Genomic DNA, 15,148 nt, shown 5'->3' on the forward strand with positions numbered 1-15,148 from the left:
ACACCATGTAAAACTTTGATTTTGGTTCACACTTTAAAGTATTTTTTTAAAAAAATATATTTAGAAATATATTAGATTTGTTATAAATCATAAATGTTTTGTTTTTGTTAAAGAAATATATTTACGATAACTATATATCATATTAATATTAGATCGTTATTATCGATATTTTTATTGTGGCAATAAATATTATTAAATAATTATTAGAGTTTTTTTTAAGGGTAAAACAATTAGAATTTAATAAAACACATAATATTTATAACCATATGCATAAAAATACTTGTTCCCACATCGAGAATTTAATAAATAATTTGTTATTTATAAATCACTTCCACAATCTTTGGTTTGCCGGGCACAATCGCGAGGGTCTGTAATCTTAGCGGGGGCAATAAAGTGGAGGTGAGTGAAACCGTGCGCACTATCTTCCAAGGGAAACCTTGAGCTCAGACTTGACGGGAAACCTTGAGCTCAGACTTGACCGCTGATGGTGGCGCTTCCCACATTTTCTTCTTTTAATCGAAATCATTCGTTCTTCAATTTCTAAAATTATTTTATTCGCTCATTCCTCTTCCCTCTTTCAATTAGTTGAAAGTATTGCAATTTCTTCTCAAATTTGCTTCATATTTCCTTCTCTCGTGATGTTTGGGCAGCGGGGAAAGAGGAGGAACTGGGTGGCGGGATCTATCACTAGCGAATTTCTCTTGCAAATTCCGATGATATTGTGCCCGATACCGTAAGAAATTCTTCTATGTCTTCATCCCTTTGATTCATCAACGCCACCATCACAGGTGGTCCACCACCGGCCAGAGCCGCCGCCACAGCGAGATACCGATGGAGAAGAGCCAAAATTCAGGTCCCATTTTTATGATTGAACCCTCTTTTCTCGTCCCTATTGATTTTTTCATTTATTTGTTTTCGGTAATCTCTGTATTTAACAAAATAGGAGGTTAAGTGATTTTCAGACCATATGTGATCAGTTTTGTTTTGGTTTATGCTAGGAGGATGAGTTCTTGTTTGTGTTTTTTGAAGGAAAATGTATGAATCTTCAAAACACGGTGGATATACACAAACTAAGTAGTGATGGAAGTATGGGTAAATCAAACGTGGTAGAACATTATTGAGATAATGTATGGAACTGTTTTTAAATTTAATAAGAACATAAATTGGGTGCTTATAAAATTTTTTTATGATGTTGTTTTACTCTAAATTTGGCATCGCGTATGTGCATGATTTTGATCTCGGTTGTATGTTTTGAAACACTACTTTGTTATGGTGTTGCGTCTGAGTTCCAAAAAATAAAGTTGAGAATGGAAAACGTTGCCAAGACTCAGATGACATTGAAAGTGATTTAAGATTTCAAGGATTAAGGATCAAGCAGCAAAACGTATGACACTCGAGGTGACGCTCTTCTATTGGAAGAAGATGAGGTTGTGGGCATTGAAGAACCAAAGAAACAGCTTGTAGGGTGGCTGAAGCATACTGATGATGGGCTTATGATCATTTCAGTGGTTGGAATGGGTGGGTTGGGCAAAACGACCCTCGTTAAAAAGGTCTATGATGATGCATCGGTGAAGGCCAATTTTGATAGCCATGTCAAGAAGACAAAGAGTTATCTAAATCAATCACCTCATCCTCGTTAATGCCTGAAATGTATAGCCACTGCAGGTTGGTAAGCTTCACCAGCGACGAACAAAGGTCCATTCCATCTTGTCTTCTCAGCTTTGTGATGCCTAAATCTCGTAGTTGAGGTAGCTTCCCTACTTCTCGCACTATTTTAATGCCATTTGTTTCCTCTGCGTCTATCCAGCGTAGCTTTTGTAAGGATGTCAAGTCAGATCCTATTCCATATGGCATCTTCAAACCTCGTACACTATCAAAAGACTCTGAGGTTGCAGAGTTATTTGATCCTATGAAGAGATGCCGAAGTCTGCGAAGCGTCAGAATCTCGATTCGATTGGAGCCTCTTTGAGATTCAATACCTTCAAGAGTTTGCAATAGCCCCAAAACCTTATGAAAATCGAGTACTGATTTTGAATCTGCAAAATCCAACCAAAACAAAGACCGAAGATACTTCACGTTAGGGAATTCTTCTCTCTCTTTAAATCTACCATGAATTGCCATGTGTCGGATCTTATCAGGATACACCATTTCCCCTCCCCCTCCGCTGGTTACTTTAAAAACATTTTGTTCTCTTGATTTTGAAATGATGTATTCTCTTAGAATGTCGTGGATTCGAAGCAAATATGGCCTTCCATCAGGATATGTATCTGCTATCTGGATTAGACTTCTGTGGAGAAGCTCATTCAGATAGGTCTCTGCCACATCTTCCTTTGTCATTCCTTCTTTTCCCTCCACAAAACCTTCTGCTACCCATAGTCTTATTACTTCCCACTTTGAGAGCGAATAATCTTCTGGAAAGATGCTCAAGTACAAGAAGCATGCTTTGAGATAATAGGGCAAGTCATAATAACTTAGAGACCATAATCTGTTCATTCTTTTGAGATGGTCTCCCTGTAATTCAACACCATTGGTACGCTCAAATATTTTCCAATCTTCAAAATTGTTCTTCTTGGTTGCTAGAAGTCCACCAATGACAACAATTGCAAGTGGCAATCCCTCGCATCTCTTTAAGATACTTTCCGTGATTTCCTTTAAATAAGGAGGACATGAATTTCGTGGAAATGCCTTTCTGTAAAACAAGTTTTTGAATTCTCAGCTGTCAAAGGATCTAAATTATACAATTTGCCACAGGTCTCGCTACAAACAGTGTTGCCTATGTTGTATGAGCGAGTTGTGATGATGATGCGGCCACAAGCACTCTTCCTTGGAAGCGCATACCTGATGGATTCCCATACATCGATTTTCCAAACGTCATCTAGGACAACCATGTAAGTTTTATCCTTGAGAAACTAATATACATATTCTTTCATTTCATCAGCATCCATTGCGTCCAGATTTTGAGGCGGTTGTAGCTTGACTTCATGAGCAAGCTGGTTAATCATGTCTCGCAAAAGACGCTCTAAGTTGAAATTTTCTGAAGCCGTAACCCATAATGGCTATCAAAATTGTCCTTTAGCGATGCATCATCATAAACCTTTCTAACGAGGGTCGTTTTGCCCAACCCACCCATGCCAACCACTGAAATGACCATAAGCCCATCATCAGTATGCTTCAGCCACCCTACAAGCTGTTTCTTTGGTTCTTCAATGCCCACAACATCTTCTTCTTCCAATAGAAGAGCATCACCTCGAGTGTCATACATTTTGCTGCTTGATCCTTGATCCTTGAAATCATAATTAATGCCTTTCAATGTCATCTGAGTCTTGGCAACGTTTTCCATTCTCAACTTTATTTTTTGGAACTGAGACGCAATTTGGTGGCGGACCATCAATTTTTTCGCCGCGACATATGGCTTTTTGATGTATCGTTTGTATCCATCTGCATCAGGATGTACACGGGCAAGTTTGAGCATGTATGTATCGAGGACATCTTCGGTGTCGTAAGAGATCTCGCGCACTTGCTTGACCCATTCTTTGAGTTGGGGATCAGTTTCTTCTTTCTCATCAGCAGCTCGAAGGAATGCCCTCATCTGTCCCAATTCATCTCGAATATACACCGCATTGTCTCCGATTCCTCCAAGCAATTCTCGCTCCTGTTGAAGGAAGAGCGTAAGCCGTTTGAAGAGAAACGATGCCGCACTCTCTGCCATTCTTGTTCATTCAATTCTTTGTTATGCTGCAAGTTATAAAGATTAAGAGAAGCTATTATTTATGTAAAGAACATAAAAACCATATAGTGTTGCGCGCTATATGTAAAAGATCGTCTAGTGATATTAAAATGATATGAAACACAGAAAAAATTGATATCATCAAGAGTAAAATTATATTATATGCACCAAATGCAAAAATAAATAAAAATAAATAAATAAATAAAAATACATCAATTACCAGAGTAGGGTTTTTTTTTTAATAAGTTTCTATTTTTAGGATATAAGGGGAACATCAAAATACAAAAATTCTTCTTTCGTGTTTGTTGTATCTAGATATGATCATACTATTTAGACATTATACATATTACTTCTGAGTGTCAATCCACGGAACAAAAAAAAAACAATAAGAGATTAATATGATTTTCAATAATCAATTACAAACTTAACGTTTTTTTAGTACGAATAATACTCTTTGACGCAAAGGGGGGAAAAAAAAAAAAGAAAAGGTTAAACAAAAATGATATCAAAACACATAAAAAAATATTCAAGTAGTTAGGGATGTAAATGAGACGAACAGTTAAACAAAAATGATATCAAAGCACATAAAAAATATTCAAGTAGTTAGGGATGTAAATGAGACGAACAGTTCGGGTCTCGGCTCGTTAAAAGTTCGTTCGAGCTCGTTTAATGAGGCTCGTTAAGACAAACGAACCAAGCTCGAGCTTTACAATATTCGGCTCGTTAGCTCGTTAACAAGCTCGTAAGTCATCTCTTAGACGAAAAAATAATAGTATTGATATTTAATTTATAAATTTACACTTTACTTATGAAAACTATTGAAAAATTTATAAAAATTAATTTATTAGAATAAAATTACAAATTTTAATAATATTATTATATTTTTTTCAAATATATAATTTAGTTTTTAATTAATTTAATAAATATTTAAATTTATAGTTTAAATATATTAAGCTCGTTTAGGCTCGATAAAAACTCGAATAAGTTCGTGAGCCATGAATATATTCGTTAAATAAGCTCGGGTTCGGCTCGTTTATAAATAAACCGAGCTTGAACATTCAAAAGCTCGGCTCGTTTACATCCCTACAAGTAGTAGGTTTACACGTATTAAATGAAGGTAAAAAAAAAAAAACAGAGAAGCAATTACTGCTGTTTTGAGGATAAAACATATATAAAACTGCCACAATTACTATAGCAGAGAATTTAGACTTACCTGATGCAGTCCTTTGCGTGTGTTTTCAGAATTGTTTTTCTGTACAAAAAAATGAATTAAGATCAAATTGTACAAGTGACAAAGATCTATAAAGAGATTAAGAGGAAAATGGTGAACATATTATAGAATTAATTTCTGAGATCCATGCATCGAGTAGTACTCCACTATTATTTATCTCTTAATTAGCAAATATGAGAAGAAGATTAAAGGACCTCAACTTATATAATACCTTCCCTTCCCTTACCCAATTAGCTGGTGGAGTTGACACTGTCTATACATACATAGTTGAAAATATACTTAAAGTCTTTATTTATTTATGATGACGAAATTGTTTATGATAAAATAAAACTATATAATCAATTTCTAAACACGGTTGGGTTGACACTTTTTTAAACCGACCGACAGATGCCTCCCCCAGCTAGTGGACAATCCCTCCGGAGATGACCAACTTCTCCACAACGGAAACATGCCCCAGAAGCTTTACGGCATCTGTCGGTCGGATGGTTCTTCCCGCAATGGTCGCACTTCTTTTTCTTCCCAAAACGAACAACACCACCAGAACCAGAGGAAGAAGAAGTAGATCCAGACTTCTTGAAAGACTGAGTACGGGGACCCAAAGAACTCGCAGGCCTAGACTGAAAAAAATACATGTTACGCCGAATGCTATCCTCTGCCTGGTGACAACGGCTCACCAAACCCTCGTAGGACATATCATCACCGACCGCCACACGGTCATGAATCTACGGGTTAAGACCCTGAAGGAACAGATTGTACTTTATCTCGAAACTATCAGCAATCTCGGGGCAATAATACAATAGATCAAAGAACTTCTGCTGATACTCCTCAATAGACAGAGATCCTTGACGCAAACTCAGTAACTCACCCGCCTTCGTCTGACGAAGTGCAGGAGGAAAATACAGCTTCTGAAAAGCTGTGCGGAACTCAGCCCAATTGGCAACTCCTCTTGCCGCAACGAATGGTGCAAAAGTAAACCTCCACCACCTACGGGCTCGTCCATCCAGAAGATAACCAAGCGTCTCCATTTTCTGCTCCTCAGTACAGTGGAACGTCTGAAAAGTCGTCTCCATGCGATCTAGCCAGTTCTCCGCATCCTCCGGAGTCTCGCCTCCAATCAAGGTCTTAGGACCCATCTGTAAGAATTGGCGTACACTGAAACGCTGATCATCATGACGACGACGATGGCGTTCCCGACGACGCTCCCGGTCAGCATCGCCCCAACCTCCACCTATACTGTCATGGCTACTCTGATCATCGCGATCCGCCATCTACAAAATTTACCTCGCGGTTATCTTATGCAGAATCTAAATCCCAAGAGTACTATGCATGCTCTGATACCATAAATGTAGTGACCTTTACCGAAATCACCTATTAAACAGAACTTAGGCATGCAATTAACATAACCAAACAGTAAACCAGAATTAAGCTGCGGAAACAATAAACAATAATATATAATCCCAAGGAAAGGAATCTGCAAATACCCAAATAGTTATACAACCAAATCAAATATTGTATCAACCCAATACAATTAAGATAAAATCCTAGGCGAAACTCCAGCTGGCCAACCACTGCCTATCCTCTCTTGGATCCACCCGCCTCATCCAATCGCAAACCTGCCTCATGGAATAAGGTGTCCAAACACACAGAGTACGAGACGTGAGCATAAAACGCTCATCATGAGAGTATGAGTATACATGAATGCAAGTGTACCGCCTACTGACTAGAGGTCAAAAATCAGATAATAGAAACAAACCGGGCCTTGGTATGTAGCAAGCTGTGCCGTCGCTTCAGGAGGTGGCTCCCATACCGAAATACCAGTGGATATGCAGAACCCAAATTCGATGGAAGTTCATCAACTAACAGGATAGGGTAAACCCTACTAACAGACATCTCAAAAGAGATAGCTCAAGATGCAAATGTATGCAGCATAAAATCATGTCATATAAATCATGCAGTCACATAATACATGCATACTCAGTCAGGATATCTCGAACAGTACTTTCGTACCTCAAATACCAGACAAGCTTTACCAGCTCTAAGTCCACGCCTAACTCCGCACTACACTGCAAAATGATACTAATATCATTATAGTGCTCTAAAAGCCTTAACTAAGTTATTGTATACTCCTAAATATTTTTAGAAAGCAAAATCTATACCTTCGTCCGTCGTCAGCCCTTTGCTGTCGCTTGCCTCAAAACTAGGCCACAGCTCCGCTACGACGCCTGGATCGCTACGCCACTTTCGGATTCCCAACGGGACGCCTAGAAAGCCCTAGATCTAAGCTGAAAGACCAAGGAATCGAGAGAAGAGAGGTGATTGGTGCGTCTGAAAATGAATCTCAACACCTCTATTTATAGCCGGAGTTCGGGCCTTCCGAACTCCACTTCGAAGCCTCCGAACATGTTCGGGCCATCCGAACTGGACTTTGGAGCGTTCGAAGTCCCATCAATGCGTCAGCCATGACATCAACAAGCTTACGTAAGCAATGATGTAATACTGGACTCCGATCGGACCGTCCGAACCTGCCAACGGAGCGTCCGAACACGTTCGGAGCCTCCGATCCTTGCCTCGGATCGTCCGATCCTGTTCGGATCCTCCGATCTGCCTTTCGGAGAGTCCGAACTCAATTTTAATAATTGTCATTAGATCCTTAATCTCCTTATTTGGTTACGGGCTACTACAATGCGCCTCTGTAGCTATCTCTCTATGTTTCTTATCATAATCAGCAATAGTATCATTCCCATCCATCCTGATATTCTCAAATTTTGCATTTAACAATCTCAGTCTTGTCCTTCTCACACTATCAGTTCCTTCATAGTGTTCTTGAAGAGCATCCCACGCATCCTTGGCAACTGTACAGTCAGCTATGATTCCAAACATTCTCATATCCACAGATGAAAAGATTCCATTGATTGCTTTAGCATTGTAGCTTGAATTTTGTGTTTTCTCGGCGGTCCAAGTTTCTTCTGGATTGATAATGTATTCTCCTTCTGGATCTAACATCTTTGGAGGAGTCCAACCAGTCAGAATGTTTTGCCAAGCACGAATATCCATCGCTTTGATAGTATATCGCATCCTAGTCTTCCATAGTGCGTAATTCATGCCATCAAGAACCGGAGGTTTCAAAAATGAGTTCGCAACAGACGATGAGTCCATCTTATTCCCTGTAATAAAATAAACAAATCAAGATCAGTTCTTAGTGTATCAAGAATATGGCTCTGATACCACTTGTAAGGGAATAGGGGTTGCACATAAACAGTTTGAGGTGTTGTCACAAGGTGTTGACAACACCTACAATAACACCTTGAGTAATTTGCAGCGGAATATTATTTAAGCGTGAATAAAATAAACAAGCAACCAAATAAATAGACTCAAATGATTTAAGCAAGAGTATAAAATACTCTTGCAGTGCCTTAGGACAAAACTTTTACTATAAACGAATTAAAGAGTTTACAAAACCCTAAATCTAGTGAATTATTGTCAAAATAAATTTTCTCCAAACATGTGAGAAAATAAATAATAATCGTTCTCCTAAAAATTCTATGCAAGATAGAATACTAAAATAAGACAAGGAGAAAAATCTTGAAGCCAAAACACGTGAGCAGCACACTTCTTGATCAATGATCTTCAAGTGATCTTCAAGGCTTCAAGTACTCACCACCGATGTGAGTTTAAGAAAATCTCAGTTCTTCTCTCAACGTACGTATGTGAAGCTATTTCTTGGTGTTCTTTTCTTTGCACGCCTATCTCCATATATAGGCTAGAATCCTTCTTTGTAGATGTTTTCTTGTGGACATATGATTCTAGATCTTGTTTCTTTTTGATCAAGTCAAATCTACAATGCAAAAGAATCAAATCATTAAAGATACGATAATAAATATTATAAGAAACTTAATCATATCTCAAATCTAAATAACTATTTAAAACTTGTGGGAAAGAAAGGCAAAAGATCAAATTTAATTTTTCAAAAATAGAAAAGATTTAACGAATAAATATTCCTTTCATTTTTCTTGTTCAAAAGAAGATCGAATGATAGCACTTTAATTTATTCACTAAATTAGTCAATTTGATCCTTAACTTTCTTATTCCAATGAAATATTGTAAAAATATTTGTACCCAAATAATTGGTGCTACCTCACGGCTATATTATGCATGGCTTATATTTTATCACATGTGCTTTTCGATGTAGTATTCACCGGCCTGCAAGAATCTCATTTATCGAAATTTGTAATGAAAAACTGGGCTTTTGGAGTTGTAATAATTTACTATACTTGGTGCGATTTGCTTTGAGTTAGTAAAATTTTGTTATTGTAAAGTTAATTTAAATATCAAAAGATGTCTCTAAAAAAAGGCGTTCAAACCAAAATCTAAAGAATGATCACAAAGCTTTCGATAGATATTAGCAATTAATAAGTGAATCATTCATGTTCTAGTTAATACAAAAAAAATAGGAGAAATTGCATATATCACCCCTGTGAAATCGCGTGTTTGCTGGTAACTCCCTATGAAACTTTTTTGAGCTAGAAGCCCCTTATGATTTTAAATCTGTAGCATACACCCCCTTTTGGCTAAAAAATGACTAAAATACCCTTAATGTTATAATACAATTTAATATTAAAATATATTTCGTGTATGACAAATATTATGATAAAATAATTATATATAATTTTCATAGTTATTTAAATAAAATTTGATTATTTTACTCAATTAAATATAGAATTATAAAAAAATTAATTTAATTAATTATTTAAGTAAGGGTATTTTTGTCAATTTTTAACTAAAAAGGGTGTATGCTACAAATTTTGAATCACATGGGGTTATTAGCTTAAAAAAATTTCATAGGAAGTTATTAGCAAACTCGAGATTTTCCATAAGTGATATATACAATTTTCCCAAAAAAATATCTTGATTTCCGTCTTTAGAGCAAAAACATTAGTCTTTTTTTTTAAAAAAATAAAATAAAATAAAATAAAATTGAAACTCGCATGCACATTTTATTCTGACAAAATAAAAGTTGTTGAAATGACGACAATAGCAATTCGCACAAAATAAATTCAGAGAAAATAAATTTACGCAATTATCGACTTACTTTATCTAGTATTACTAATGTTACTAATTTATTAATAAATCACATAACATAATTTACGACTAAAGCTGTTGTAGTTTCCATTCATTAATGACAAATTCCCAAAGCTCAACTTGAGGAACATGCGCAAGCTTCCACTGATGCCCTCCATTGTGTTTCTGCTCGGAAAGTCTCCTCTTGAATTTCTCCGACATTGCTGTGATTTCCACATGCTGAAGATTGCTCAAATGCTCGATGTTCTCTGGCAACTCATCCATTCCTTTACAATCCTCTAAAACCAATCGTTTCAGATGAGGCATGCAATCCTTCTTCACTCTCACACTTTTCAATCCTCTTAATCTCACTAGGCTCAATCTTTCAAGCTTCTTAAATTTTCTGCCCTTGAAAATTAATTCTTCCCCTTCATATGCAAACATAAACATCTGTAGGCATACCAGATTCGGCAAATCTTCCAGGTGTTGTAATGGATCCTCTCTTAGTCTACTCCAAAATAATTGTACTGTAGTCAACCCATGAAGCGAACACAACCACCGAGGAAACTTCTCCAAATGTCCATGTAGGATAATTGTACGAAGAAATGGCAGATGTAAACAAGACAGAGACTGATCCAAATCAATCGCCTCGTCCTTGTTCATGCCTGCAATGTATAGCCACCGCAGGTTGGTAAGCTTCACCAGCGAGAGGCAAAGATCCCTTCCATCTTCTCTTCTCAGCTTTGTGATGCCTAAATCTCGGAGTTGGGTTAGCTTCCCTACTTCTCCCACTATTTTAATTCCATCTGTTTCGTCTGCATCTATCCAGCGTAGCGTTTGTAAGGATGTCAAGTAAGATCCTATTTCATATGGCACCTTCAAGCCTTGGATCCTAGCAAAAGACACTGAGGTTGCGGAGTTGTATGATCCTATGAAGAGATGCCGAAGTCTGCGAAGCGTCAGAATCTCCATGGGCAATTCGGTCAATTTGGATTGCTCGAGATCTAATGTCTCTAGGTTTTGAAGATTTCCGATTGATTTTGGAATCACTTTGATGTCTGTATTGCTTAAGTCCACATACCTGAGGTGATATAGTTTGAATACCTCATTTGGGATGGTTTCGATTGGAGCATCTTTGAGATTCAATACTTTCAAGAGTTTGCACTGCCCCAAAACCTTATGGAAATCGAGTTCTGATTTTGAATCAGCAAACTCCAACCAAAACAAAGACCGAAGATACTTCACGTTAGGGAATTCTTCTCTCTCTTTAATTCTACCATGAATTGCCATGACTCGGATCTTATCAGGATACACCATTTCTCCTCCCCCTCCGCTGGTTACTTTAAAAACATTTTGTTCTCTTGATTTTGAAATGATGTATTCTCTTAGAATGTCGTGGATACGAAGCAGATATGGACTTCCATCAAAATCTGTACCTGCTATCTGGATTAGACTTCTGTTGAGAAGCTCATTCAGATAGGTCTCTGCCACATCTTCACGTGTCATTCCTTCTTTTCCCTCCACAAAACCTTCTGCTACCCATAGTCGAATTACTTCCCGCTTTGGGAGCAAATAATCTTCTGGAAAGATGCTCAAGTACAAGAAGCATGCTTTCAGATAATAGGGCAAGTCATAATAACTCAGAGACAATAATCTGTTCATCATTTTGAGATTGTTTCCTTGTAATTCAACACCAATGGTACGCTCAAATATTTTCCAATCTTCAAAATTGTTGTTCTTGGTTGCTAGAAGTCCACCGATGACAACGATTGCAAGCGGCAATCCCTCGCATCTCTTTAAGATACTTTCCGTGATTTCCTTTAAATAAGGAGGGCATGAGCTTCGTGGAAATGCCTTTCTGTAAAACAACCTTTTGGAATTCTCAGCTGTCAAAGGATCTAAATTATACAATTTGCCACAGGTCTCGCTACAAGCAGCGTTGCCTATGTTGTATGAGCGAGTCGTGATGATGATTCGGCCACAAGCACTCTTCCTTGGAAATGAATACCTGATGGATTCCCATACATCGATTTTCCAAACGTCATCTAGGACAACCATGTAAGTTTTATCCTTGAGAAACTTATAGACATGTTCTTTCATTTCATGATCTTTCATTGCTTCCAGATTTTGAGGCGGTTGTTGCTTGACTTCACGAGCAAGCTGGTTAATCATGTCTCGCAAAAGACCCTCTAAGATGAAATTTTCTGAAACCGTAACCCACACATGGCTATCAAAATTGGCCTTAACCGATGCATCATCGTAGACCTTTTTAACGAGGGTCGTTTTGCCCAACCCACCCATGCCAACCACTGAAATGACCATAAGCCCATCATCAGTATGCTTCAGCCACCCTACAAGCTGTTTCTTTGGTTCTTCAATGCCCACAACCTCTTCTTCTTCCAATAGAAGAGCATCACCTCGAGTGTCATACATTTTGCTGCTTGATACTTGATCCTTGAAATCATAATTAATGCCTTTCAATGTCATCTGAGTCTTGGCAATGTTTTCCATTCTCAACTTTATTTTTTGGAACTCAGACGCAATTTGGTGGTGGATCATCAATTTTTTCGCCGCGGCGTAAGGCTTTTTGATGTATCGTTTGTATCCATCTGCATCAGGATGTAAACGGGCTAGTTTGAGCATGTATGTATCGAGGACATCTTCAGTGTCGTAAGAGATCTCCCGCACTTGCTTGACCCATTCTTTGAGTTGGGGATCAGTTTCTTCTTTCTCGTCAGCAACTCGAAGGAATGCCCTCATCTGTCCCAATTCATCTCGAATATACACCGCATTGTCTCCGATCCCTCCAAGCAATTCTTGCTCTTGTTGGAGGAAGAGAGTAAGCTTATTGAAGAGAAACGATGCCGCACTCTCTGCCATTTTCGTTCATTCAAGTCCTTGTTGTAACACAGCAAGATATAATGATTACGATCGAGAAGCTATTATGTAAAGAACATAAAAACCATTTAGTGTTTCTATATGTAAAAGATCGTCCATTGATATTAAAATGATGACAAAACACAGGCAAAAAAGAAAAGGAAAAGAAATTCAAGTGGTAGCTAGAATTATACGCATCAAATGAAAAATGCCTATATGTTTCGGTTATAACATTAATCAACCATAATTAATATATTCGTGAAATGATTTGTTGAATTTAAATAATTATTACTGTCATTATTGGATTACATATTACATCCAATTGATATATAAAAATTAACTAGAGTACCCAAATGAATCTTACCCAAGTGTTCTCTAAAAGACCAGGTATGGGTATATTGCTGATCTAAATTCATACTTTATATGTCTTTTTTATTTGATTATTTCATATATACTTGCCAGAACGATCATATGATTCATATGGGATGGATCTCGGCTCTTCTTGCTTTCAGCCGCCAGCATCACTAATCACTTTGGATCATGTCTTTGGGAAGATATAAACTTTTAATTAGCTATATATATGAATGTTAAAGTGATCCATGTATTGTTTTTGGTAAAATGCAGATATGCCTAATGCTTTCTTTTCATTATCAAAAGTCGAGAAAAACAAACTGTATATATTTTTAAAAATTTAAAAATATTCGAAATTCCACCAAAAAATGTGTGAGAACACAGAATCTGGGATGATGGTGAAGCACGAAATCATTTCAATTTTAATAAATACCACCAAACATGATCTAAGAGTGAAGAATATTACTGATCACCAAAGTTTCCCACACCTCATTTAATTTGAACACTTAAAGGATCAGGTTGAGGGTAAATGCATCCTGGTGGAGTTAGTATTTCCAAAGAGAGAATAATTAAATTTTTAAAGCCCTTTCGAGTGTTTTTATATTCTTGATTGGGAAAGATGACTTTAATACTAGAAATGAACGAAATTGATCATTCATCTTCATAGATATATATATATCTTTATTTTTCTCTCTATAAATCATAGCTAAATCCCACATAGAACAAGTAAGAATTCTATGATCAAATTTTAGGATACATGACGATTCAGTGGAGGAGTAATTACCTGATGATGCAGTCTTTTGTATGCATGTGTGCGTGTAAAGGCCTGATTTAATTGCTTTTCTGCACACCAAAAAAATAGAAAATTGAAGATCAAATTGGACAAGTGACAGATCTATAAAGAGATTAGCCATGAATTAAGAGCTAGGAAAATGGTTTGCAAAAGACTCAATCAAATATATATATAATATATATATATATATATATATATATATAATACAGACCTCAATTTATGACATCCATCAGCTCCATTATTATTTATTTTCTTGACAAATAAAATGTGGTAGGAGGAGACGTAGAAGATTATTGGAAATCAGTTTATATAGTACCTTCCCCTTGGCTGGAGGAGTTGACTTGACCAAGTTCCAAGTCTTTAATGGTTTCTGGTTTTATACGCGTAACCTAGGAATAATTATATCGGGTTCATGTAAAAATCCTAATTGTCACAAAACTTCCTATAAAAATTTAATTTATGAATATGTTCTTGACCTTTTAAAATATTTGCTCATAGTATCCCTCCGACCCATGTTGTAATTGCACGCCTCATGATGTAATTATTTATGATATTTTTTTATTTTTTTTATACACATGATTTGATCTAATTGCAATATTTGAGAATAAATTGTTATATTTCTTCTTGGGACAATTATAATTTTGGTCCTATAATTTGCATGTTTTTCATTTTTGGTCCTGTTAAAAATAATTTTGTAATTTTAGTCATATAAGTTGCATTCTTTTTTTCATTTTTGGTCCTATTAACATTAATTCGCATTTTTAGTCCTGTAACTTTCATTAATTTTTCACTTTAAGTCTTATTAACAATGAATTAACAATTTTAGCCTTGTAACTTGCATTTTTTCTCATTTTTAGTCATTTTTGCATTGAATTTTCACTTTTTTGTCTTGTAACTTCTATATTTTTTTTCTTAGTCATATTATCGATGAATTTATATTTTTAATTCCATAAATTTCATACTTTTTTATATTTTTATTTATAATATATTATGATTTACATATTTTAAGGCTTTTAAAATTTAAATGAATTAAATAACAAAAATTCAACTAAAATTATTCAAAACAATTTTACAATAAATATCATCTTATAAAATACATAATATAAATAAA

The 15,148-nt window shown here is 36.2% G+C and overlaps 1 protein-coding gene and 1 pseudogene across 2 annotated transcripts; both read right to left on the minus strand.

Moving 5' to 3' along the window:
* Positions 1 to 389: 389 nt before the first annotated feature.
* LOC140883788 (disease resistance protein RPM1-like) lies at positions 390 to 3,843 on the minus strand (annotated as a pseudogene).
* A 6,227-nt stretch (positions 3,844 to 10,070) lies between these two features.
* Positions 10,071 to 14,320, minus strand: LOC140880181 (disease resistance protein RPM1-like). Of its 2 annotated transcripts, none has more exons than XM_073284387.1 (3): positions 14,249 to 14,320; positions 14,029 to 14,087; positions 10,071 to 12,913 (listed from the first exon to the last, which is right to left on the minus strand). In XM_073284387.1, the coding sequence occupies exon 3, from the start codon at positions 12,894 to 12,896 to the stop codon at positions 10,107 to 10,109; it is 2,790 nt and encodes a 929-aa protein (XP_073140488.1). In that variant the 5' UTR covers positions 12,897 to 12,913; positions 14,029 to 14,087; positions 14,249 to 14,320; the 3' UTR covers positions 10,071 to 10,106. The 2 variants fall into 2 exon arrangements, with proteins under 2 accessions (XP_073140488.1, XP_073140487.1); XM_073284386.1 differs by having other exon boundaries at positions 10,071 to 12,955.
* Positions 14,321 to 15,148: the final 828 nt, after the last annotated feature.

Source organism: Henckelia pumila, chromosome 2 (assembly GCF_033568475.1).
Source record: "Henckelia pumila isolate YLH828 chromosome 2, ASM3356847v2, whole genome shotgun sequence".
NCBI lineage: Eukaryota > Viridiplantae > Streptophyta > Magnoliopsida > Lamiales > Gesneriaceae > Henckelia > Henckelia pumila.